We start from the raw sequence: 26,563 nt of genomic DNA, 5'->3' as shown, positions 1-26,563 counted from the left end.
GGACGTAGTCCACGCCGTCCTTGCAAACACAAACGCGTCCCGCTGCTGTCCCTCCCCTAGCCCCCCGCACCCCAACCTCGACAGCAACTCACCCGCCGACAGCAAAGGAAACAACACCCTGCACGGACAAGTGTTTAATACTAAAAATTATTAAAACCATCTTAACAAAATAGCCCGAACGCGGCTGCTTCCCCCAGACACAGGCTCCCTGCGGGGGCACGGAGCAGCAGCCTGGCACGGATGGCCCCAGGCTTGGGACCTCAAACCCGCGAGCCCCCTGCTCCGCTCATCCTTGTGCCAGCCAGTCTGGTGGCAGCAACCTGTCCCATGGCACGGTGTCCCGCAGAGCTGGTGGGACCCCAGGAAGGGCCTTGCAAAGCAGCCCTGGGGCAGCTCTGTTCGAAAACAAAACCATTTAAACACACTCGGCATGGAGGAGAAGGCAAAGTCTGTGGGCACCAAACCAGGGTGTGGGTGCTGTGTGTGCCGTGGTGACGTCTCCCTGCGCCCCGCATGGCGTGTGCACCACAAAGTCTCTGTCCAACGGGCTCTGCCCCGCAGCACAGACCCTCCTGCATGCTGCCGAGCTCGGGGTGTTCATCTGGCACAGGTTCACGAGCACAAACCTGCTCGTCTTTGCCGCTGTGTCGTGCAGCCCCCATGGGTGCTGCCAAGTCTCCGAGCCCGGCGGTGGCCCTCGCTGTGAGGCCGGGCAGCTGGCGCAGGGGTAACGCTGGGCTTCCTGACGCACACACCGGGTCCCAGCCGCCCACGCAGGAAAGGAAAACGCTGGGCTCCGTCCCACTGCTTCCTCCGCCACCTTTGACGCTTCCCTCCCACGGCTGCGGCACCCCAGGGGGACCGGGGATGGCAGCAGGGTCACTCCCACCCTATGCTCCTGGGACTGGGACTTGACAGAGCTCCAGGGGCTCTGGTTTGGGGGTTAATGCTCCCTCTTAAGCTTCTGTATCTGGTGCGCTAACTGGGCTGAGGAAAGGGGGGACTTGGCGGTGGGACAACATGGTGTGGAAGGGGCTCAGCGATGCCCTGATCCTGCACTGGCTCCTGGTGCCGAGGCAGCGGGGTCTCTTCGCAGCTCCCTCCACATGGACGGGGCAACTCGAGAGGGGACCCTCCCAGCTGGGCAAGCAGCAGGGGTTGCCTGGGCTCTCTGCAGCCCTGTTTGGCCCCGCAGCCACAGGCAGAAGCTGAATCTCACACGCAAGAGGAGCCCATGGCGACGTGAGGACACACAGGACCTGTGGGACAGCTGGTCGTGGGGTCCTGGGGATTCAGAGGATTTTGTTAGCTGTGCGCTGAGTCTTAGGTTGAAAATGTGCCTAAAGGTAGCAGGTTGGGACTCAGGGATTTGCGGGAGGAGGGAAGGGGCAGGTAATGGCTGGGGGTGGGCAGGGGAGCAGAACAGAAAGCAGCTGTGGGGGGAACTGGGGGTGTTCAAAGCCTCCCCTCAGCAAAGCAGGCAGGGCGCACACCTGAAAACTAACCTCTACTGAAATCTGAAGTGAAACTCAACAAGCAAACCCTGCAACCAGAGAGAGGACAAGCTCCTCTGCAAGCAGCACCCCCGGCGTGGGGGAGCACAGGGTGGGGAAGGGAACAGGCTGGGGCAAGAGAGAACCTGCCCCTGAAGTCCATGGCCTCTCCAAGGGGCACAACATAGACTAAGCAATCCCAAAGTCTGCGCTGGCGTGTCCCCATCTCTGCCCTACGCAGCTACAAACCCAAAGAGCCACCAACTCGTGACTCGAGCTCTCTGCAACCCAAGCAAACCAAGCAAAAGGCTGGTGATCCAGCACGGGCTCACCCCAAAGCTTCCCTCACCAGCGGGGCTCGCCTGCTCTGCTCCGGTGCTGCCCCAAAGCTGGTGGGACCCTCAACGGCCCAACCTCCGCGTGAACCATCCACAGCAATGACCTTCCCAGCTGGTTTGCCCTCGGGGTGGGGGGGCCCTTCGCAGCACGGCCATTCTGGGGTGGGTTGAAGACGTGGCGTTTATTGTTCATGGTGGGCTGGACGGTGGTGGTGGCGCATGGCGAGGGCTGCTGGAGCCGGTCTCCCACCGTAAGAAGCTGCGTGACTTGCTCAGGGGCTGTCGGCCCCACTCAGCCCCCTCAGCCCTCCTGGGCCCACTTGAGGAAGGTGGGGATGTCCCGCACCGGCACGTTGCGGGTCAACGCTTTGACTCGTAGGTTCCGGTCATCCGTCAGCAAAACCACTTCCCTGAGCAAACGGATGGGATCATCTGCAACGAGAGGGACAATGGCGTGAAGCTCAGACCTCCCTGTTCTGCCGTGGCCCTTGCATCCATCCCATGCCGTGCTGTCCCCACTCTGCACCCCGGGCATGGCAGGGCCACCCAGCAGCGCTCCCCACTCCCTGCCAAGGCTTCCCGGCACAGCTCGGAGACAACACTTCATCTCGAAGGCTGCGTTCTCCCCGCCGTGCGCTGGCCAGGGGATGATTTGTGATCTCTGCCCGCGGCCCCGCGCTGCCCGCAGGGTCTGGGGTGCCGTGCCGCGGGCAGGGAAGAGGAGGTTCCTCTGCCTGACCCAGGCCAGGAAGACAGTCCACGACCCTGGCTCCAGCAGGAAGCTGGTGCTATTATTCTGGTGATCTCATTATAAGATCTTAAAACCAACCCTTATTTTTTAAGAAGCTTTTTTTGGAGTCCGCCACTGACAATCGAGGCGTTTCTGGCTGGGGCTCAGACAGCCAGAGAGAGTTGAAGCCTGAGAAAGAACCGAAGGGATCTTGCCCCCAGATGGATAAGCTGCCCTGCACGCAACGTGCCGGGCTGGGATGTGGGAGCCACGCTTACGTGTGTGCGAAGCAGGGGAAGCATATGGGGTATGTGTAAGCAGCTGGGTCCTGTGACCAGAGAACTGTTCCTATGAGCACAGGAAACACAGTGCCTCCAAGCCAGGACGGGAATGGAAAAAACAGAGTTTATGGGAGCCCAACATGGGCCCAGATTGGCTGCGCGGGGAGCGGCAGGACGAGGGGAAGGGGAGGGTGGCCAGGAACACGGGCTATGGTCACAGTGTTGGGGATGAGGATGGTGGGACAAACACCCCGGCCAGCCCATGCTGGGAGGAAGAGGAGCGGGGGCTCGGCCGGAGGGCCGAAGGCTGCTGAAAGCGGGATTGGGAGGTTTTGTGCGGACACTTTAAGAAATGTGTAACAATAAACATCCTCTGCTCCGCGCCGGTGACGCGCCTCCTTGTTACAAACCAGAGGCTGTCAGCTTGTCAGGCCCCATTCCCCATAATCCACATGATTTCAAAATTCAGCATCATTTGCACATAAACATTTGGTGACGGTTTCTCTGTGGATCTGACAAGTTAAGCTGCTAAGAATTCGCACTGACAAATGTGGGTTGATTTCTTGGGCAGCTGCTGATGAGATTCCCATCCCCACTGCCCTGGCAACAGCCCGGGGACTGTCTGGTCCCAGCACACGCAGCTGATGCCAACCGAACCTTGGGAGAGAAAAGGGCCCTGGACAGGAGGGACCAGGGCTCGTGGGGATGAGGCTCTTTCTGGCCCTTTGTCACTGCTGCTGGCACCAAAAAAGGGCTCTGTGGACATTCACAGTGGGCTTCTCACAGGTTAGGGCATCCCCAGAGTGTGGTGAGGTGCACATTTGGCAAAGTGGTGGGAGGGCCACAGCCTGGGGCTGGCTGGAGGCAGGAGGTGGCACTTGGGTGTCGAAAGAGGCAAAATGTGTGAGAGATCGGCTCCAGGGGCCGTGAAAGAGAAATGAGAAGAGTCTGTGGAATGCAACACAGAAGAGACAAAGAGGAGGTGAGGACTTGCTACCTTTGTTGGTGGGCATGAAATCCTTGGCCTTGTCATTGCAATAGTGGAGGCAGCAGGACAGAATCAGGTCATCATTGTTGCCCTGGAAGAAAAGGGCAACGTTACCCTTGGCAGGAGAAGACCGACAACCCTGCCATCCCCCGACTTCTGTGCTGCCTCACGACACCGTGCTGCAGCTCAGGTGCTGCAAAGGTGGGGACAGAGCTCCCCCCTGCCCAGAGCTCACGAACCCCAGGGTCCCTGGTTTCCCCCAAGGAGGTGGTGACAAAGACCCTCCAGCCCTTGGCATTGCTGCCTCCACATCCTGTCCTCCCGGGCTGGGGGCGTCCCTCACCTGCTGGCCCGTGGTGTCTTCGCTGCGGAAGGAGATGGACTCCAGCTCGTTGCCTCGGCTGGTCAGAGCCCTCAAGCAGTTGTCTCGGCTCTCGAATCGCTCTTCCAGGAACTCGATGGACTTCCTGGCTCTCTCCTGCACTTGGCGGGCATAACCTGCGGCGCGGTGCTCCATCTCTGGGCCCTTGGCCAGGCCATCCAGCTCGTTTATCACTTCAAACAGGAAGAGGAGGTACAGTTACTGTGGGACAAGGTGCTCCCGTGACCGCTGCTGGAGCATGCAAGTTGCCAAGGCCTCAGGGCCGGGGCACTGGGAGCTGGCTCAGGAAATCTGGGTTCAGCTGCCGCAGTGTCCCTGTGCTCCCGGACTTGGCTGTGGCTCTGGAAAAGCTTTGCTGCCTTCCACCCCCGTGGGTCACCTGGCTCAGCCCCGAGAGCGCAGGCACCTCAGCCCTGCGGGTAACGCTCCCTACGGGCACCTCGCTCTGCTCTGCAAGACACTGGAACCACTGCTGTGCCCCCCTCCCCACGCTCCTGCCTCACACCCGATGACACCTCTGTGTGTGCCCGGTGGTGACAGAAAACCAGTCTCCTGTAGCTGCTCCTCTGCCTCTGGGCACAGCGATGGCCGGCAGCACCGCACCTCCTGCCCCGCATTGCGCCTCTCCGCTCCCCATGCTGACGGTCAGACACAAAAAGCTGCTGCCCTCCTGCCACAGGGTCACGCGTGGGAGCAGGCAGTTCCCACTCTGGCGCCATTTCCCACACATGTTCTGGCCCCGTTTTCCCACCTGGAGCCGCCGTCCCAGGCTCCCGGCAGGGGACACATGCTCTCCAACACCTCACCCATCTGGGTTCGCACATCTGTCCTGACACATGCTGATCAAGATGAGCCTGGGATTAGGCAGATTCCCAGCCTGTTCGCCTTACCTAAAGCCCACCAAGCCTCAGAGCCTCCCATAGTGCTGCCAAGCCACCAGAAACCCACTCCAGCCCCCCGAGCCCAGCAGAAGCCCAGGGGACCCCAGCAGAGGGACCCACCCTCCAGCTGCTGGAAGAGCCACTCCGTCACACAACGAGCACGCTGGTGCCAGCGAGATTCTGCCCAGGAGGCCATCAGTGAGGCCTGGGCACACGAGCGTGCAGCCAGATACGCGCACCGGCATCCCAGCCCGCGATTGCGCACGGGGCTGCGTGTGCGCGGGGCCGGGCGGGCGAGAGAGCTGGTGTGCACGTGTGTGTGCGAGGGAGCCTCTGCGCGCACAGCGTGTGTTTTAGCCATGGCTTCATTTCTGAAGATTGTTTCCGAGCCTGGAGCCAAGTCCTGAGTTCAAGTGGGAACTATGCATTCCTTGGGGGTTCGGGGAGAGAGCTCGGGGTCTGAGGCCTCTCCCCAGTGCTGTGAATCACTGCCCGGGGAGCCTGCGTGATCGCTCTGTTCCATGGTGAGACTGGCACTCACTGTCTGGGTATTCAAATTAAAGCTGCATGGAGCTGCTTCACTCTTTGCCAGCCGGCAACTCTTCTTGCTACCGACCTGATGCTGCCATTTCCACACAATGCACGGCTGAGCCCGGGGTGGGGGGGAGCCGTGCAAGAACGGAACATCAAACAGGAAAAGCTGGTATTCCCTCCCGAAATCCGCCTTCCTGCTTCCAAGCTAAACAGGCTTCAAAGGGGAGGCTTGTTTGTGCTTCTGCACCAGGCCTGGCTTCTCCACGGCGGGGTCAGCCTCAAGGAGCACAGAGCAGGTTAAAGAGCAAGAGAAACAAACCCAACGCGAAGCTGAAGGCTTAACCCCTTGATGCATCCCCGGGAAGAGCGGGGAGGAGTGCCCCGTGCCAGGGGAAGGGCATCGCATGGATCTCCAGTCTGGTGATGGGGTACGGCACCACAGCTCACCCAGGGGACGGGTTCCTCCTGACCACGCCTGGGTTTCAGCACTGATAGCTTTGCTGGGGGACACGGGGGAATGTGACCAACAGCTGGTGTGGACAAGGGAGTCGCTGGCTTCAGGGTGCTCCAGCAGCAGCAGGGGAGGTTCATGTAGGTAGTGGGAGATGAGATACTCTGTTCACCCCATGATGGGATGTGCAGGGAGGCAGCAGGACAGTGGAACTTGCCCCAGGAACCCCTCCTGATCAGAGTGCTCACCCCACGGGGACGGGCAGCAGCTGGATGCTGGCTCTGGGGCAGGCAGAGCTGTCTGCTGGACACCAGGAATTGAGAAGAGAGCCTCATAAAAGGCTTGGAGGGCAGGTAACCCTGCTTGCCAAAGGCCAGGAGGTTTTGCACGAGGGCACGTATCGTTGCCTGAATGCTGGAGATGCTCACAGGACAGACCTGCCCCCAGCATCCCGGGTCTGCGGCTGGGACAGGGTAGCCTGTGGATTCTGCAAAGCTCAGCCCTGCTCCAGCCCGGGCCTCTCCTGCTGTCCCCAGGGATCCTCAGGATGCCAGGCTGGCACCGGGATGTGCTGGAGTGACACTGGCCGGAGAAACGCTACCTCCAGCCCGGAGCGCGATCAAACAATCAGAGCAAAGGCATCTACCCAAATCCTCCCGCCACCCTGGGAGACCACCCAGCAGCACAGCCGTTATCTGCCAGGGTGAGTGTTTACCAATAACGGGAACCAGCTTGCTGTTTTACTGCGAGCTTTATAAGGATAAAATGAAGGGCTGGGCTTGAGCAGCTCTGAGACACTGGGACACAGACCGGCCATTTGCTCCGGCTGCCTAAGCCCCAGCTCAGCTGGGATAAGCTATCTGCTCTGATTGTTTAACAATTCCTCCTCCTCGCTCCCTCCAAAATTCCCTCCAAATCCTGTTTAACACCCATCTGCCTCTCCCAGCCCCTGGCACCCCTAAATGCACCAGTAGGAGTTTGCTGAGTGCCGTGGGCAGGAAGGGAGAAGGGTGACATGGGATGAAGGAACCGCATCCACAGCTGGGATGAGATGGGACAGGACAGATACCAGCCCCATGGCACGAGCCGACCAGCTGCAGACCACACAGGCACTGTGGACATGTGGGGCACGGAGAGAGGGAGCTAGCACGGGGGGACAACCCGTGCCAGGGAAAGGGGGAAGCCCCTGCCATAGCACTGGCCCTACTCACCGATCAGGGGCACCACCAGGATGAATTTCCTGCAGTCCAGAAGTGTCCGCAAACCACTGAGGTGGTCGATGAAACCATTAGTGTCTGGGACCAGGAAGACAGGTCTGATCTCCAGCTCCATCTGCCTCATTTGACTCTGGTCTTTCAGCACGGCCTGGAGGAGAAGGACACATGATGAGTAAGTGGGATGTCAACCCTACAACCTGTGGACCCTGAGAGCAGAAGATAAGCCTGGCTTATCTTATCCAGGCAGGCACGTGTCCCACAGCGAGGGCATCGGGTGAAGAAGACCCGCAGGAGGCTGCACCCATCCCACCTGCACACCTCAAACACCGAGTCTTGCAGGTCCGCAGCACACACGAGTGGGATGGTGAAATCCTTCAAGAGAGCAAACAGTCCTGTCCAGGCTCTGGGGAGAACTGGGAGCAGCCTTGAAAATGAAGGTGTTTTGGGAATTGTTCCATTTAGGGGACTGGCAGTTGCCAGGACTATCTGCACCGGTGCCAAGAGACTGACCCTGATAGAAAACTGCAGAGAGGACAGGGGGCTGGAGGATGGGGGTTCTGGGGCTTCACATGGCAATGGCTCAAGGTGGCAACAACCAAAATAAACCAGTTTGGGACACACAAGTGCTGCCAATGGCATCCTAGCCCAGGGACCACGAGCAGGCATCCAGAGGGAAGGTCTGTAGGGCGGTGATGGTTGGCTGAGTGTCCCCCTTGCTGTCCCACCAGCTCCTGCACGTGCCTTGCCGTTTCCAGCTCCATCCAGCTGGGACACCAGGTGGATTCCAGCCCTGAAAACTCCCAGTCCTGTCCTTGGCTGAGCCCTTCACACCCGCTGGAGACCAGAGATGCTCACACTCACACAAGGAGGGTCTGCTGGGTCTCACGAGCAAACCTCCAGGGTTGCACCTGGACCTCTGGACAATGCCGGTTGTCAAAACAGGACCTAAGAGCTCACATATTAATTTTGACGCTATCGAAGGACTTGGGCTCTTTAGAAAGTCACAGGCTTAAAAAACTCAGGATGCTATTCTAGTGCTTCCTCTGCTTAAAAATAGCTTCCCTGGACTGGCTGATGTTTGTTGCCTCTAATAGGAACCGGTCACCCATGGAGCGCAGCGGCACGGCTGTGGAACACATCCACCACACAAACCCTCGCGACAGCAGCCTCGCACCCACACGACGGGCCTTGGGGACAGGAGGTGACCGCCGATCCTGTTCTGCCCAATGTTCCGGGGAGCTCCCCCTGCCCAGGATGAGGATCCCAACCCTCCTGCAGTCACACCAAAGCCTCGAAGGCGCCCGGGAATGACGAGCTGCACGGGCCAGCAGTGGCCATGGAAAGAAGTGGGTTTTTTTAATCCATTTCCAAGTGTTGTCATCTGGCTTTAAATCAAGGCGGCTTGACGCTGCCACCTCCTACAAGTGTCTCCAGGCAAGAGCGGCAACCAGAACCTCACCACGTGCTTCCCGCCCTCCCCCTGGTAGCGCTGGGGCCGTGGCTCCCGTCGTCTTGAGGGGCGATGGGCAGAGCGGGGAGCACGCCGGGTCCCGTCTGCTGCACGGCAGAGTGAGGATGCATGTTCCCTATCGCGCAGGGACAGCTGCGATGGCACCAGTGTCCCCAGACAGATACTGCCATGGGCAGCCACATGCCAGATACCGTCCCTGTCTTAGCCCAGCGAGATGCTGGCACTGCCCGGTGGCACGGGAACCCTGTGTTGGCAATCCTGGCATGGCACTGTGCCTCACATGGCGGAGGGCAGCAGGTGGAGTCTCTCCCCAGGGTTTTGGGGTGCAAGAGGAGACGCCCCTGGGAGACACCAGGTGAGCTCCATCAAGCTCCTCCTGCCATGGGGAGATAGAGAAGGGCACAACTGGCTGACGCAAAGATCCAGAGCAAAGCAGCACGTCCCTCAAAGAGGGTCGATGGCCCTAAACTTGCAGGAACCGGGGGTGAAACCATGTGGCCTCCAACAGGTGACAATGGCCCTATGCAAGCAATGGCTGGTGGCAGGAGGGGACCCCCACTTGTGCCCCAATATGGCTCCCCAACCCCAGGCCTTGTTCCTGTCCATGCAGGTGACCTCAGTAGCATGGTTTGAGTGGGAAGCTCACCTACCCCTCTGGCCAAGGGGCGTGGGGGTGACAGCACCCTCGTGTGTGGCATTTGCCCCGGTAGCTCTCACAGGCTGTACCCGGCCAATTCCTGGCAGCCGTGAACGACGCCTGTGCCGGCCGTCACGTCCCATTCCGCTCGCCGGGCCGCCCGGTGAGAGAAGGACACAGGATGCGCCGGGAGTGAAAGAGCGAGGTCGGCGGGGAGCGTGCCAAGTCCCCGCGCACAGCTCCGGGCCGCTCGGGGAGCCAGAGGGAAACTCGCCTTTGCAGAGTTCAGAGGCCGGCAGCGAGATTTATTTTTGTTTGTGTGAGTAAAAGGCTGCAGAAGCCTCCGGCCAAGGGGTTTTGGGGGGGCTGGTGGGGGGGGAGAGGAGTGGCCTGTGATTCATGCGGACGCTGGCTGGCCCCGTGCCAGGCGTGAAAAGGAGCCCATGTGTGGGGAACCGGGGAGGCGAGTGCCGCGTTAACCCTTCTGCTGGTCCGTGGGGGTCCCGCGGGAGTGAGGGGTGTGGGGATGCAGACTGGGATCACTGTGTCTGGGGTTTGGCTTCTGTGCTGCCACCACTGCCAAAATTCGAGCTGCCGGTTCCACTGTGCCTCGGTTTCCCCAATGTGAGGACAGGGACATGGTGACCTGTGTACCCCACCAAGAGGTGAGGTTTGGAGGAGACCCTGGTGTGGTTACAACAGCGGAGGTACAGCCTTGCCCTGGCCCAAGTGCTTTTGGACAGCAGGATTTTAGCCTTCTTGGGGTTAAACATGCTGCACGGCACAGTGGCAGAGTGACCCTATAGTGCCGGATGTAACAGGGGATCTCTGAGGTTGGGGGCCTCCGGACCAGGCAGTTCCCCCTCTCCTGCCTCCTGCACCCCCACACTGTGGCCCCCTGAGCTGCTCCCGTCCCCTGCTCGGCCGTGGGGGCTTCTCCCGGGAGCTGGGCCCGAGGTGGCTCCCCCGGCTGCCCCAGCTGGTGGCAGCACTGAGATCACACACTCCTGCATGCACAGTCCCAAATTCCCAGCTCATCCATCAGCTGGGATCACCTGGAGGACTCCTCAGAAGCCACTACCCAGCCAGAGGGGCTTCCAGTGGGGACAGGGTCCCCCCAAGAGCCAGGCCACCATCTCCTGCAGGGCGACAGGGGCAGAGCTGAGGGGCTCCAACATAAATGCAGAATAGGAGTGGGCTCCACATCAGCCCCCTGGGGTTCCACAGACAGACCCCAGAGCTGCTCTGCCTGCGATGCCAGGCTGGTGGAGCTGAATCCCGGCAGAACCGGGTGCCCCGCCACCTTCGGGAAGGGTCGTACAGGGTCACGCCGCTCTGCCAGGACAGATGGACTGTCACCATCCTGCCACCAACCCTCCTGCCCTGACCCGCTTTCCAACCGCGGGGAAACTCCAGCACCGCTGCCCCTTCCAGCCCCGCACGCTCTGCGGGGATCAGCAGTGGATTTTCCAGGGTTGAGAGAACAATGCCTCTCTTCGTCTCTGCTCCGGGGCTTCCTCCTCCCAAGGTTTGTCTCCAGCATCTTCCTCAGGAGTAAACGTGCCCCGTGCCTGGTAGCAAAGCGGGGCCGCCGCCGTGGCGGAGCCGCCGTGGGTGGGTGTGCGTTTTCCGCAGGCAGCAGGCACCGGCTCCCAGGCAGGTGCGTGTCGGCGCGTGTGCGCCCGCGGCATTGTTCCTGCGCGCCGAGGAGAGCGTGAATGGGATCCGGCTAAATTTAGCCACTTACTCACGCTCCCGCCACAAAAGAAGCGGTTGCATCTTAAAGGGGGCGGCCGTTCCGTGGGCTCAGAAGGGACAGGAGAGTGGTTATTTTGGGAAGACATGTCATAATTGGCCGCCCCGGTTAAAGCTGCTTCTGTAATGCTGAGCAAAACAATAGCAGCATCCAGAGGAAGAGCCTGTTATGTTTCAGGTGGGATGTTTTCAACCGGTCAGGAAACTCGACCGCTCCCAGCGCACAGCGGCGGCACAAAGGACAGGGGACGCCGAACAGCATGGACCAAGGGCCTGGCCAAGCGGCGGGGGTGGCCAGGAGCACCCTGGGGACACAGAGAACGCCGCCTGCTCCGGGCAGCACTGCCTGCTCCGGCAGCACCGCTGCTGCCTCCTCTTGTCCACCTGCCTGCCTGGCCTCTCGTCCTTCCCAATATCTGGACAGCATCCAGGTACGTGCCTGGTGTTTCACCTCGTCCTGATGCATGGCTGCTGTCACCAGGCTATGACATGGGGCTGGCAGGTGAAGGAGCGCAGTGGAGCCCAAATTCCCCTCTGAGGTGTAAAGGTGACCCCCAGCATTGGTTGTAATGAGGACCCACAGGGCTGCCAGCAGCTGTAGCAAATTTGGGACATGTGTCGGGTGGTTGATCTCCATCAGCTCCAGAGTTGGGCTGCAAGAGGTGGGGAGCGTGGCAAAGGTGGGGACAGCACAAGAAAACCCGCTGGGGAGAGGCCGTGAATTCAGCTGTGAAGAAAGACAACTCTACAAGTCCCAGGTGAGGCTGTGACACTGTGCTCCCCTTGGGCAGAGAAAGAGAATGGATGGCCAAGAGATGAAGGCTCCAGCACACCCTGTCACGGACTCTACAGGAGGCAGCCGCAGCACCTGGACTCTCCGGACCCAAGTCCCCATCACCGCATGGGCACGGCCACGTGGCCACGTACAGAGAGCTGAGGCTCTCAGCCATGCTGAGACATGAGCCGCATCTGCTGGTCTTGGATAAACACACAGAGATGTGGCTTGTCCCCAGGATAATGAAAGGGCAACTCAGACAGCAACCGATGTGTGAACTCCTTAGGTGAGCAGTGAATGAGAGAAATAGGCTGTAACAGAGAAGGCAGAAGGTCCCCAGGAAAAACAAAATCTCTTGGAAAAGATCAGAAAGGTCAAGGATCACAGGCCAAGAGAGGGAAAGTGGGGGGACGGGATGCTGAGCTGGCTCCAACCTGGCCTCTCCATGCAGCACTTTCCACCTGAGCTCCTCCGCCTGCGCGGTCCGTACCAGGGCAGGAGAGCAGCCGGGCCGGCACACATGTTCTGCTTCAGGCAGTTCCCAGCGAACTATGGGCTGGATGACTTTACCCAAAACCCCAAGGACTTCTCCTCCACCCCGCGCCTTCAGCCTCCAACTGCACCTCGGCTCTCAGCTGTGCAGCCCCTCGAGCTGCCCACACCCTCGATTTGACCTCTCTCCGCCTGCGAGCATCGGCCCCAGCACGGCCGGGGAGGAAGGGAGGAGCACGCCAGGGGAGGGGGGAGAGAAAGCCCCTGACAGCATCAGGCAGCCCCCACTCTCCCCGTAGAATGGGCAGCGGCCATCCCGGGGGGGCCCGGCTGCAGCTGGGCTGGTGGCCGGGGTCGGGATCTGCTGCGCTGCCCTCCCCGAACACGTGCAGTTCCTGTTTGCTGTGTCTGTACAAGGCGGTGGGAAGTGGGGAATTTACTTACACCTCCCGCTTAACAACCCTGGGAGGCTGGAAGGCTTCAGGCCGCTTTAATTTACAGCCCATCTCTGCAATCTCTCCCCTCGTTCGGTGCTGCTTTTCTTCCTCCTTGTATTAATGCGACCCAGGTACCTGCCAACAATAATGGACTCGCTTGCGGGGGCGGCCCCTTTCCCTCCCGGCGCAACTTTCTACCTTTGCCTTGATATGAATTGCTCCAAATTCAAATGAAAAAAAAAGAAAAAAGAAAAAAGGCAAAATCTGCGAGGTTTGGGGTGGGTTTGGAAAAGCGAAGCGCAGTGGTTCTGGGCCCGGCGCCAGTAGCCGGAGGGTACACATGTGCACTCTCCCAGTAGGGCCTTCAGCAGCCCTGTTTTACAACCACCTCGGCACACACTGCAGAGTTCACGCATATGGCCAGACAGATGTGTCTGGCTTACGTTCAAGGCTGGAAAATGAAGAATTATGGAAGTGAAGGGCCCTGGGCATTAGAGAGGGCGGAGGTGAGGGGGAGGGGAGCCAGGGAGAATTTTTTCCTCTGCTGAGAAATCCTCATCTGGGCTGCGAGGCTGGAGGAAGAGGGGTTTGAGCGAGGCAGCCAACAGCCATGCATGTGAGATTGCTCTTAAAGCGACAGCGAGCACCGCCAGGCATCTGCTCCCAGTCCAACCAGTTGACTTCACCAGCTCCCACTGGGAAACGTGCTCAGCTCCGGCCTGGGCCAGGCCAGGATCACCTGTATCCCGTCTGTTTGTCCCCATAACGATGGCAACGCTTTGCAAGCAGCGCTCTGGCTGCAGCAGCCGTTCGCAGACTTATTTTTCCTGTTGCTGGCTCTCACATGAACTCTGCCGTTCACGTCCCACCCTCTCCCCCATCTGCCTGTGCCCCGCTGGACAGAAAAGCTGATTTCTCACTGAGTTTTGCTGCCCCAGGCAGGGGACAGCCTGTTGCTGGGCATGCGTTGCCTTAAAGCCACCAGCCCAGGGCTCCTGGCTGTGCTGGCAGCTCCATGGAGAAGCTATGTGTGGCTTCACAAGGGTCCCAGGAATCCCCCAAACCTTTATCTCAGGGCCTGGAAGGGCAGGTCTTACCCTGGGTGGAGACAGTAACACCGATTTGGTCCTTTCCACCAAAGGCAAAGCTCAGCTTGCTGCTGGGTTTCATGGAGGCAGGGCAGGGCACCTACACCAGGCTACGGGACGTCCCGAGAGGCCACTGGTCCTGCAGCGTGGCAGGGAAAGGGCTGCGCACCATCGGCACAGCGACGCGGGATCAGCCCACACACAAAAGCAAAGCAACTCCTCAGCCTGTCCTACCTGAATCTTGTCTTGTCGACGCTGCTGCTCAGCGACTTTCCTGGCCAGGGCTTGTTTCTTGGCTCTGAGCTCCTTGATGTCCATCTCTCCTCCGCTGCCTTCAGCCTCAGAATCATCTTCATAGGCCTCAATCCTCACATCATCTTCCTTCTTCCAGGAAATGCAGAAAGACAGAAAGAAAAACAGAGAGAAGTCATTGTAAGGGATGCTGGTGGCAGGTAGCATGTAATTTCTGCTCTCTCTCTTCCAGCACACAAATCCCTGCCGGGCAGGGTCCATCACCACCTGCTGATGGGAAACTGACTATTTCTAAACATCCAGAAGAAGTAAGCAAAATAAATAAACAGTAAACATCCAGGCAATGACAAGGTGAGACAGGAGGTAATGGGGCAGGGAAGGCAGCGACCGGGCAGGGCAAGGGCAGCCCTGCTTAAAGATCTGTTCTAAAATCAAACACTTCCTTCACCTTGGAAAACTCTTCCCACTGCCTTGCGTGAGTCACTGATGTTTTATAGGCTTCAGTTCTGTAAAACCACGGTATTTCCCTGTCTCTCCCCTTTGCCTGGTTGTTTATGCTGCACATGCCTTGGAGCAAATGCTGCTTCTCCCCACCAGCCTGCACTGGGGCTGTATGTGCTGCCCTAACACCGCTGCCTTGTCCCAGGCCAGGCACATAAACTGGTCATCTTGGCAGAAAACTTGGATCCACAAACGCAGGAGACCAAGGAGCCTGTTCCCCGTCCCCGTTTTAATTTCTGAATAGGTCAGAGTGATTCCTGCACCCACCCCAAAACTTCCAGCTGGGCTGGAACAGATGTTTTAGGAGACGCTCAATCTTGACTTTAAAGCTCCACATGATGGAGAATCTGCTGCGTCTCGAGGTCAGTCATTTCAATGGTTAATTACTTCCTCTGTTAACATTTGCATCCCACTTCTAGTCGGCCTTTGCCATGCTCCTGCTGGCTGGGAACCTTGTCATTGCCGAACTGAAGGGTACCTGGTTCTCCAGCTTCCTGCCTGCCCAGGCACTTCTGGACCATGTCGCATCTTCACCCTCTCCTAGAGACCCTTCCCAGGGAGAGCTTGCCCAGTATGCCTGAACTGGAGGCCACAACATGAGCCATGCTGCTCCTACCCCACCTGATGGCCACATTGACCCTTCCCTGTGCACCCAAATCTCCAGGACACAGGAGAGTGGAAGGTGGTGGCTGGTGTTTAACTGGCGATCAGCCACAAGCCAGTTTCACCTCCAGCTTCGCTGCTCTCCCCGGCAGCTCCTTGCCCAAAGGGGAGACCACAAGTCCCTGTTCCTCAACACGTGTCCCACCGGTAGCTGCCTGCAGGCATGTGCTGCCCACAAACCGTGTCGCTGATCAGACAGCCCCTTGTCTTGCCCAGACCCCCTTGCTCACCAGTGCGGTGACCATGGACCTTCCCAAGCCCCCACATTACCGATTTCCCCTTCCCTGCACAAAAGCCAAAGGTTGGGATGGGGTTGGGAAGAGTTCCCAGGTGGGACTTGGCAGAAGGACCTGCTCTGAGGGCTTCAGGGGATGAATCCTGCACAAAAGGATCTCCTGGATGGACAAGAGCATCGCTACACACCCTGCCCTGTGCTGGCTGCCATGGCACGTGTTGGCAGGAGGGACTCGGGCAGGAGCTCGTGGTCTTAATTCAGAACAAGCCTAGCACTGCGCAGTTGCGTACCCAACCGTTTCACCCAGACCACACACCCGCCTGGCCACAAAGCCACGTACTCTTCTCTCCTTGTGACTTTTTAGCCATGGGAAGGAGGAAGATGGAGTCCTCAGGCTCACTTCCCTCTGCTGGGACAGCCTGGACCACAGGGGACAGGGGATGCTGCCAGAGAGACAGCGTCGCACACGGGCCTCGGGATCTGCTTGCCCAGGCTGGTGGTGGTCACACTGGCGAGCTGGGAGCTCCTGTGTGATTGGAGCCCAAGGAGGAAGCTCCAGGGTTGCGCAATGAGCCCACGCAGAGGTTCCCACAGCCAGAGACTGTGGGGACGGGGCAGGAGGGAGCTGTGCTCCATCCCGTGTTTGTTCATAGGAGAACACGACCTTTCCTGTCATGACACTGGGTAGAACCTGAAGATCCCCCCATAACATGTCAGCTTGAAAACCTCCTGCACCTTATCACTGAATCACAGAATAGTTTGGGTTGAAGGGACCTTCCCAGCTCCCCCAGTGCCCGCCCTGCCATGAGCAGGGACATCTTCACCAGCTCAGGTTGCTCAGAGCCCCGTCCAGCCTGGCCTGGGATGTCTCCAGGGATGGTTCATCCACCACCTCTCTGGCCAACCTGGGCCAGGCTCTCACCACCCTCAGTGCAAAAAACTTCTTCCTCATGTCTGGCCTGAATCTCCTCTTCTTTAGTTTAAAACCATCAGCCCTTGTCCTTCTCCAGAAGAGGACGAGGGTCCAGGTCTCCCACCTGGACATCTCTTGCTGCCTGGGGTTTTGCTCTGAGCCTCGGTGCAAAAAAACCACCTAAAATCGGCTCCCTGCTCAGTCAAAGCCGGCTGTTGGGACCGAGACAGTGCCAAGCACGTTCTTGCTCTGGGTTCCTCTGGCTATCATCGCCCTGGGGTGTGCAGGGCCATGGGTCACCCGGTGCTGGCAGAGGCAAGGTAATGTCCCCTGCATGAGGCGACACATCCTTTGGCTCTGCAACACTTGGCCCCGGCACAGGGAGGGGACCAAGAGTGAGCTTGGGCAGCTCCGGGCCACCCAGCTGCCCGCTCCCAACGCCTCTGCCCCTCTCTCCTGTTTCCTTGGCCTTTCCAACTGTAAAATTAAACAGAAGAAAAGAGTCAACCTGCAGAGCGGTTGGCAGGGCCCTTAAACACACACATGGAGCCTGGAGTGAAGCAAGGGCCTACAGGAACAAGCAAGGGCAGAAAAACAAGAGTTGAATTCCTTAATCACATCAGGATGTGAGAGGCAGGGGAGGGACGGGGCGCCAATGTCAGCTCTTCCTGTACGTGTGCTGGAGGCTGGAGCTCAGGCCTCTGCCGCAACGAGCTCCACGGCTTATAAACTTGATCCTGAAGCTGAACCCTGACACCCCCTCGCCCACCTCCTCTCTGGGGGCCGTGGTGCTGCACGTTATTAAAGCTCCCCCCCGATTCGGGTATGAAAAAGCAGCATCTGGAACTCATAGCAGATAGAGGCACGCAGGGCGGACTGGCAGGAAAGGGCACGAGCAAAGTACACTCTGGAGACGAGGGCTGTGCACCATTTGCCCCCCCGCTTTGCCTCCCCCCATAAAATGCACATGCAGCTATGCCGGCTATAAATAGCGGGAGCTGCAGGGCAGGCAGCGGCTGGGCCCCACAGGGGTGATTCTTCCTTCACCGAGGCGCGCTCTTCCCGCACGGTACCTGATCTTCCAGTTGTTTTCCCTCTTGGCTTCCCATTTCCTTTCCCATGGCGTCTGGGACGGGTGCCACTGACACATATTTTCCACCCTTGAATGCCAGCAAAGGCTCTTCTTGTCCACAAAGGGCTTCCAGGAAATACTTCAGAACTGTGACCCTCTTGCAGTCGGCTGCAATAACCTACAGGGTGAGGATGAGGGGGTTGGGGGGAGAAAAAGGAAAACAAAGTCAGTGCAAAGGGGAGGCGGACGGGGAATGGCTGGGGTAAACATTTGGGGCTAGAAGACGCAGTGGGATGTGTGGGGTGCCTCCCTTCTTCTAAACAGGGATGGAAGGGGCCTGCCCATGCCTTGTGGCCTGCTGTCCCTAGGGAAAAGGAGGCAGGTGAAGATGTTACACCCAGCACTGCTTTGTGTCTTGTCTTGCCCACTCTGTGCACCCCAGGGCTGCCAGGGGGCAGCCAGCTCCCTGCCCAGCCCCACCGAATGGGAAGAAGTCCTGCTGAAGTGTGAGAAATGAATGATGTGGTCTACCCTTACTGTTTTCGTTTCGCCTCCATCACCAGATTCCACCCTCCAAAAGCTGGGGAGGGATGCAGGTGTCTGAGAGGGCAGGTGGGGGCATTTGAGAGAAGCCAAACCCCTCCTCATCTCCAGCCTGACCCCGGCCTGTGGGTCCATCTCACGGACCAACTGGGGAGCCCTGTCAGGGAGGCTGGGATGGATCTGGTGAGAAGGAAACTCAATAGCTTGGGTAATTATCCAATTTATGAGGCTCTTAAATGGAGTTTCCAGAGCACAGGAGCCCGGTGGCTCCACGGCACCGTCCCATGTGCCACAGCCTCTGCCGGCACCTCCACCCCAGCGCAGACCTCGTCCCCTCGCAGCTGGGCTCTGCACCTGCAGAGCTGGCCCTGGTGCTTCCTGCTCACCGGCATCACCGGATTTATGGGGAGAAAGTCAGCAAACAGGGACTAGAATTGACGCATGCTATGGAGACAAAATATGTTGATGCCCAAGTTCCTCCTGTCCCACCAAACCACCCTGGTTTTGTTCTGCAGCCTCAGAGACCCCAAAAAAGGGAGGATCCCAAAACTGGGGAGGTGGCCAGACCCCACAGAGGTGACTCAACCATGCACCAGGGACGCTGCCTGCTCTCCACTGCATGCTCACACTGTGTGATACCAACGCCGCATGTCTCGGTACTGGCTTAGCAGAGCCCGGCTTAGCAGAGCCTGGCTTAGCAGAGCCCGGCTTCCTCACCCTGCCGTGCCTGGCTGGCAGTGACACACGGCTGTGCCGCACCAGGCTGCCGTGAGAGGAAACTTCTGCTCTTCCACCATGCTGCCAGTTTCCTCTCTGCGGGCTAATTTTAACCGCTGTGCTGCTGTAAGTGTGTGTCAAAAACCTGACCCTCCTCTGACCTCCAACCTCCCACCCTGGCTACCGCCAGAGCGAGACACCCACATGGACCAGCAGCCGGGGCCACCTCTGTTTGAAGCTGTGTGCCCCCTGGGACTCTGTGTCCCCCTGTACCTGCACCCAGAGGCAGAGGGGGAGGAGAAGCCTCTTCTTCCCCTCAGGACGCAGTTGATGCTGCAGAGGGGGTGCAAGCAGCATGATGGCAAGAAGGTATTATTTCAGGGAGCAAGGGACCCCTAACTACTGATTCTGCTCCTAAAAAAGGGGACAGAGGGGAGCAAAGGATGAGGTGACATAGCCCAGCAGCCTCAGGAGCAGGTTGGGTTGATGGGGACTTTTCCCAGGAAAACCCTTTGCTGTTTGGGAAGTGCAGTCATAAGTAACCCCGGCAAGTGTCACTGAAGGAACATCTCCACCCTCCTGGCTCTCCTTTAGGAATGATTCTGCACAGGGGAAAGTCAGAAGGAAAGAGAACGAGAGCAAAGTGGGAATGGCTGTCATGGGAAACATCCCTTCCTGGGCTGCAGCGGCCCTGGGGGAAGTGGTGGAAACCTCAGCGCCTGCTTCATCCCCAGCTCGACGGGCCAAGGCTGCGGAGACCTGGCCTGACTCACACGGGATGACTTCAGCTCAGGGATTTTCCAGTCCTGGTATCTGCAGTTCCCTCGTGCCCGGGCTGGGCGAGCAAAGCACCCGCTGCCGCTGGCACAGCCGCGGGGACGTGCCGGTGCCAGCACCGACAGCAGCGGCATCGGGAAAGGGGATGCAGGAACCGGCTGGCTAGAGATGGGCACCCCATCCCAACACCATTCCCAAGGGATTTCTCAAGACACCTCCAGCAATAAAAGCCATCACATCTAGTTTAGGAGCTGTGAGGTTTTCGCGTGTGCGTGAAGGGCTGGGTGCTGACACAGCTGCGGCACAGCCATCCCTGCACAGCAGAGCCTTAAATCTCGCTGTCAGAGCCTCCTGGATTGGGAGGGATGAAGAGCTGCTTTCACCCATGGCTGGGGACAAGGGCAGGTGGGTTTGCTCCTTTTCCTCCCCTGAAGAAGAAACAATTAGGAAACATCAGATTTCCTGCCAAGCCAGCACAGCCCAATGTTTAAATTCAGCTCATCTGCTGGGGAGAAAAGAGCCCAGCTGAAGGCCCATGACATAATGCCACAGCAACTCATCTCGTGAACACATTTTTCCAGCCCACATGAATAAAAAAACAGGGAAGGAGCAAAAAAATGCTCCGCACATCCCCATCACGTGCAGCCCTGCTCAGGGAGGACGCGGCAGAGCCCCAGGACGCCTGCAGCCGGGCTGTCCCCAGCCTCTGAGGTGCTGGGAAAGAAGTGACCTGTGAGTGGCACCCAGGTCTCTCTCGAACAGCGGAGAGGGACCTTGCGTGCCACCGAGAAACCCGCTTTTGTCAGAAACTTCCTGTTTCGGAGTGGAAACGTGAGCGCCCGCGGCAGCGCCGGGATGCCCGGGGTGGCAGGGACGGCCCTGAAGGCGTTTGCCGGCTCTCATGGCGATTCCTCGTGGTGAGGATGCCGGGAGCTATGCCCAACCTTCCCAAAGGAATGGTCGTGTACAGAGTGACACCGTGTTGAAGCATTTGGTGGGGAACAGAGCCGCTCCGCGTGCCCTTCCCCCTCCAACCGTGCAGTGAGGCAGCAGGAACCGAAAGCCTGGCTTCGAGTCATAGCCGGGTATTAAAATAGGCCTGACACGCACACAGCCGCTCTCAAAGGAAAACTGAAACTGAGAATTGCTGAAGTGGTCTGGTGCCCCCGCCCGTGACCTGGGCTCAGTTCCCCAGGGGTGCGAGCGGCCGAGGCAGCGCCGAGCCCCTCGCCACCGCGGTGCCTCTCGGGGACACGTGGCTGGGGACCATGCGCGGGGCGGAGGTGGCTTCGGCTGCAGCAGCCCTGATTGCCAGCCTGATTTCATCATGCCCGGAGACAAGAGGTTTCTAATCTCCTGCTGCATCAGCCAGGCTAACCACCAGCTCCCAGCAACAGCCACCACTGGCGGCTTCCGGCTTCCGAGGCACACTGATGAGGCTCGTTAGCGCTGCTAATTCCTGGGCCATACATTAACATATTAATCATTGAGTAAGCCACAGCAGGACACACGTTAACACACACTAACTGCCAACGGAGACCCACCGGGCTGCACATTAACTGTACCAGCTGGTGGAATTCCAAAGCCACTTTGCGGCGCCAATGCCACCAGCACCCTGCATGTGTCACCTCCTGCCAGCGGCCAGCAGCATCTAACGATGGGTCCCCAGATCTAACAAAGCTGATCACCTCCAAGGCCTTGGCTCTTTTTCCCCTGCAGATAAAACAGGTTGAAGGGAAAAGCTTCCTCGAGGGCGAGGACTCCCACGGGCACCTGGCTTGAAGGAGATGCAGCCTTGACGACAACATGTGTCCTCCAGGAGATTTCAGGGGAGGGAGAGGACTGGCTCCAAAAGCTGCGAGTGTTGTGCCCAGGAGGGACGCACGCACCTGGTGCTGGCAGGGTGACACAAGCAGAAACCAGCCACGGTCTCGCTTTGGGTCAGAGATGCGCCTGGAGCCGGGGGGGACACAGCCCCTCTGCCCCCAGCGCCGGCCCCGCTGCTCCGCACACGGTTCTCCTGCAGCTGAGCAAATCACTGTCACACCCACCGCCGCCTTCAATCAACTTTTACAACTTGTTAATTTTACGCAGCGTCCTAAAGAGCAAATAACTGAGAGGCAGGAATGCAGACTCCTCCATCGAGTCCAAAGAGCCTCCGGCAGCCAAACCAGCTGGCCAGGGGAACCCCGCGCAGCCTCGGGGACCTGCCACATCCTGGGGGGACTCGGTCCGGAGAGGGCTGCCCCATGCCCACGGCAGCCTCTGGCCATGCCATGTGGCATGTAGAGAGACCCTGGCAGCTTCTTTCTCAGCAAAACCTTAAATTCCATAAGCAAACAGGAGGCAGCGGCTTTGGAGGAGGGTTTGCTTGGAGGACGGGCTGCCATTGCCGGCTCTACATTCCTGCGTTCAAGGGAGAGACACGAGCACATCCTGACAGCTGGATTCAGAAGGGGAAAAGGACATGAGAAGTTTGAGTCATAGCACGGAGAGATCCCATCCCAGATTCGGAGATGGGAACGGGATAGGAGCGGGGACTCAGAGCCAAGCTCCAGCACAACCCAGCGCGGGGATAACACTGTTTTTGCTGCATCGGTTTAAACACAGCTTAGCTGAAGTAGCTGAACGATGCTGAAACCAAGTGAGCCCCAAACAATCTACACCATGCAGTGTCTACATGGCTGAGCTGAAACATTTGCACTGACCCTGCTAAAACATCCAGCCATGGCTAAATGCCTCCCGGTGCCCTGCGCAGCCTCCTCCCGTCCCTGGGGAGCCAGCTCGGAGGCGGCCCAGCGTGCTGGAGGAGGAGCAGAGAGCTCACTAAGGTCTCATCCTTTCTGGGTTTTCATCTAGCAGGCTGGCACAAAGGCTGGGCTGGGTTTAACCCTGGACTTATCACAGCACAGCTTCTCTGGGCTCGTTCCCTAGGCAGGATGTGGCCTGAGAAGCCCCTCACCCTGCCCCGAATTCAGCATGTGGGAGGGTTTGGCCACCTGGGTCGGGAGGACCGAAGTGTCCGTCATGGCTGGGCAGCGGCACTCGCAGCTGGATTGCAACCTTGGTTTCTGCAGCTGGGGACTGACTTCAGCCACAGCTGCTCTCAGAGAAACCTCTGCGACTGATCCCACCAACGGGCTCAGTGGATGCGGCTCCCACGTGTCTGCGGCTCTGTGCACGGCCTGAGAGAGCGACTGTGGCTGCAGCAGGGCACAAATCAAGGAACCAACAACCCCAATGTGTCCCGCTGCTGCCCTGGCTCTACAGAACCCACCTGGTGCCAGCCTGGCACCAACCATGGGGAAAGGATCCACCACATCCACATCTAACGCTGTCTAACAGCACAGATGTGCATCAGAAAATCCCCAGGGAGGGCAGAGAAAGTCAGAGAAGAACCACTCCAGTTGCTTTTCACTGCTGGAGAACCCTTTTCTCTGCAAAGCAGGGGCTCCTCAAAGAGAAAGTGTTAGGCCATATCTTAGCCAAAGCTCTGTCCCAGCAGGCTGAGCCTTGCAGAGAGGCAGAGCTCCAGCCGCTGCATCAAGGCCCTCAGTCTCAAGACAAGTCATGGCAGCAGATGTGCTCTCGACCTGGCCAACTTCTCCACCTTTCCAGCCCTGGCCCATGTTGCTCAGCCACGACTGGCCTTTAAAACTGGAAAACAGCACTGAAAGGGAGCCAACTGCCCACCATCACTAGGCTTTGCTGGGCTAAGCCCAGCCTTGCTTGTTCCGCACAGTGATGCAAAGACGTAGGGATGATATAAAGGTGCAAAGCGGTAGATTAGAGTCATCCAACGCTTGCTGTCAGAGGCCAGAAGCAGCCCTGAACAGCCTGGGAAGATTCCTACCATGGAAGTCCTCAAACTGCACCCATGGCACTGGTACCTGTCCCCATGTGCAGCTGTAGGACACGAAGGCGAAAACCAGCGACGGGGAGAAGCTGTGAGCAGCTCTGGGGTTTGGAGCTCAGCAAGGCTGCCCCCAAGAAGGGGATCCCTGCCCATGGAGCAGAGCCCTCTCCAGAGCTGTCTGTCTGCCAGGGGCCAGTTCTCTCTCCCTGACTGGCACCTAGTGGCTGTGGGGCAGGAATACAGACTGAATTTTTACTGATCTAGGCCAGAAGACACTTAAAAACCCCACGTGGAAACCCCATGCTGCCACAGGTTGCAGCCTACGTCCCTCAAACCCTCTGCACTGCGGCACAGCCTGCCACCGCCCCACAAAACATCTCACAGCTCCTCTCAACTTGTCCCTTCCTTGATGACAGCTCAACACAAGGCTGGGGAAAGCTGCTTGTCCAATCTGTGGCTTCTGTGGAAGAGTCAACACCAAAGCCACCTGAAGCAGATGCTCTGGATGGAAAGTCATTCTCCAGACCCCTCCTGAGCTCAGGACAAGGCAGAGGTCTGCCTGGAGCTGCCAGCCCAGGACCGACTGCTGCTCTGAAGCTACACAGCCCAGAGAGAAAAGTTTCTGATGGTTTCCAAACCAAGCTTCTGGCTTTGGCTGATACTTGGAAAGACTTGCCCTGATGTCTTATTCACCTGTTAAATGTGCTAAAGAACTTTTCTGTCAGTTCCTCTCTCCAGTGAGCAGCATTTGCAGGAGGGAGCAGTTGGCTCCAGGCTGCATCCAACACCTGGCAGGCAGGAGGCAGGCGGTCAGCTTTTTTAATTTTACCCCCATCAGCCCATTCCAGCAGCAGTATGAGAGAAAACCATGACTTTAGCCTGGGTGAGAAGTCCCAGGGAAGACGATGGGGTACAGGAGATCTCCACAGAGTGATGGAGATGTTTCATCTGGTTTGTGAGCGTGGCTCCTGCCTGGTTCTCATTGTGTCCTCAGGCATCGCTGCCAACAGCTCAGCAAGAGCTACAGGCTTCCCCACATTGCAAAAGGCTGCCTCCAGTAAGACACTGCAAGAATTTCTGCAGCAATTTCCATCGGAGAAAGCATTTGCTTCCGCTCCCCACGGTGCCCCAGCGCTGGGCAAACCGATCCCCGTAGCTGTGAAACATCCGGAGCATTTCTGCTCTCCAAGGTGAAGCACTGGGCGCAGGACCACACGTTTCAATTGTTTGTCGGGAGAACACGGGGCTGAAAAGTCACAGCTTTGAAAGAGGCCTGTGAAGGAGGTAGATGACTCCAGGAGATACAGCGAGTCACGGCCAGGGATGACCTGTTATAGTCATCTTGATGCTCTCCTGTCTCCCACCCCAGCTCCCAGCACATTCCAAAACTTCCCAGGGGAAAAAGAGATAAACCCCACAGAATAAAGTGAAGACAAGTGTGAAGGAGCTTGCTCTACTCCTCCTTTGCAGGTCCTACTAACCAGGGACGAGCAGTCCCTGACGGGCTGCCCCAAGCCCGCCGTCCCAGGCTGGGGAAGGAGGAAAGCAAGATCCCAAGATCCGTATCCTTGGCGAAGCCGATGTGGCACCACCGACAGCTTTTGCAGGGCATGGGCTGTTCTCCCTGCTGTGAGAGTCTCCGGTCTTTTCCTTTTCAGGGACTGGGGGGAATTTATTTCCTCTGCCATTTCGGAGGATGCCTGCCTTGCCAGAGATTGTTTTGCAGAGTTAAGAAAGATAAGAAAGTGGTTAGCAGGCTCTTTGGCGGAGGAAGGGAGGATTGCTTAGTAAGGGAAAGGGGACGGCTCGGCTCTCGGCAGACACACGCTGCCCTTCCTCTGAGGCCACCGCTCCAGGGGACGCTGGGGACGGGGATGGTCCATCCCCACACCTCTCCATCCCCAGCACCTCTCGGGTCCATCTGCTCATGGGGCCACACTAAGACCAGAGAAGCTGTTCCTGTGCCAGGGTTAGGATCTGCCTTTCCTGGAATTTGGGAAATGTGGCTGACAAACGTTCGATCCAACATCTCAACCGCAAATCTCAATGTGCTCTTGCAACAGCAAGAGCCCTTTTTTCACAGGGCGCATGGAAAACGCTGCAACCTCCCCACTTCAGAAAGCACCTCCTGAGCGGCGGCAGGAGGGAGCTGCCCTCACCGGGGTGTTTTTATGGAGCAAGCCCTGAAGGTGCACGACTGCTGAGCATGTCCGTCCCCGGCACAGCAAGACATTGCAGCACTATGGGGAGGTTCAGCTCAGCCTCCCCCCGACTCTACACCCAACCCTCACCCAGGCACCCTCTGAACAGATAAAGGCGTCGTGCACCGAACAAGCGTTTTGCTCTTAGTGATAGGACGAGCTCTTACGCAAGGACTTCCCCACGGAGATTTGCCCCGTGGTTTGACCCACAGAGCAACTCGGTGATTCCTGTCCCACGGGACAAGACACTGTGGTAGCAGAGGGCTGAGACGGTGGGAAGTTGGGTGGTGGAAGGAAAAGAGTTACAACACAGGAGCCAGTGAAGTGGGAATGAGGTTCTACAGTATGAAAATAGCAAAAAAAAGGTGTAAACCAGAGCTCAGCCTTCCAGCATCCACCTGCCCTGCCCACAGCGGCCACCTCTCGCCCTTCCAGCGTCAACTCTGCCACGGGCAGCGAGGAAACCGCTGCGTTCATCGGTAACACGTGTGGCATGGTGGACTGTTTGTCAGTGACACCCAGGGCACGGTGGACTGCCACCCCCGGAGGTGTTAACAGCCCACCGTGTCCCTCGCAAACCTGACTTCTGCCCTCGGCAGCGGGAGCGAGAGGAGAGATACGAGCTGCAATATTCTGCCTGGTCCTGGCAGAGCCGCCCGGGAAGCCATTTCTGTGAGTTTACACAGCTTATACGTTCTCCATGCAGTTCCTGGACGCCTTCCATCGCAGATGAGAGTTTTATGTCGAATTTTAAGTTTGACCACAAATATTTAAACTTCCTTGGACCACAAATGCTGTATCTTCTTTGTGGTTGAGCTGGCACCAAATGAGTATTTACAGATCCCTATATGTCTGTCTGTCATTTAAATATCTTGCAGAGGTG

The 26,563-nt window shown here is 58.3% G+C and overlaps 1 protein-coding gene across 2 annotated transcripts in view; it reads right to left on the bottom strand.

The window, feature by feature from the left end:
• Positions 1-119: 119 nt before the first annotated feature.
• The window catches only part of SMG6 (SMG6 nonsense mediated mRNA decay factor), a 108,135-nt gene continuing 81,691 nt past the window's right edge, over positions 120-26,563 (bottom strand). The window contains exons 14-19 of one of the 2 annotated variants that reach the window (XM_065036952.1): positions 17,588-17,764; positions 14,185-14,334; positions 7,290-7,443; positions 4,174-4,385; positions 3,840-3,921; positions 120-2,263 (exon numbers count right to left, since the gene is read on the bottom strand). In XM_065036952.1, coding sequence (XP_064893024.1) covers positions 2,133-2,263; positions 3,840-3,921; positions 4,174-4,385; positions 7,290-7,443; positions 14,185-14,334; positions 17,588-17,764 — 906 coding nt within the window. In that variant the 3' untranslated portion in view covers positions 120-2,132. The remainder of the gene's footprint in view (positions 2,264-3,839; positions 3,922-4,173; positions 4,386-7,289; positions 7,444-14,184; positions 14,335-17,587; positions 17,765-26,563) is intronic. The other variant, XM_065036953.1, reaches the window with a different exon arrangement.

The sequence above is a fragment of the Columba livia genome, chromosome 20 (genome assembly GCF_036013475.1).
Source record: "Columba livia isolate bColLiv1 breed racing homer chromosome 20, bColLiv1.pat.W.v2, whole genome shotgun sequence".
Taxonomy (NCBI): domain Eukaryota; kingdom Metazoa; phylum Chordata; class Aves; order Columbiformes; family Columbidae; genus Columba; species Columba livia.
This window is presented reverse-complemented; position numbering and strand designations above follow the sequence as displayed.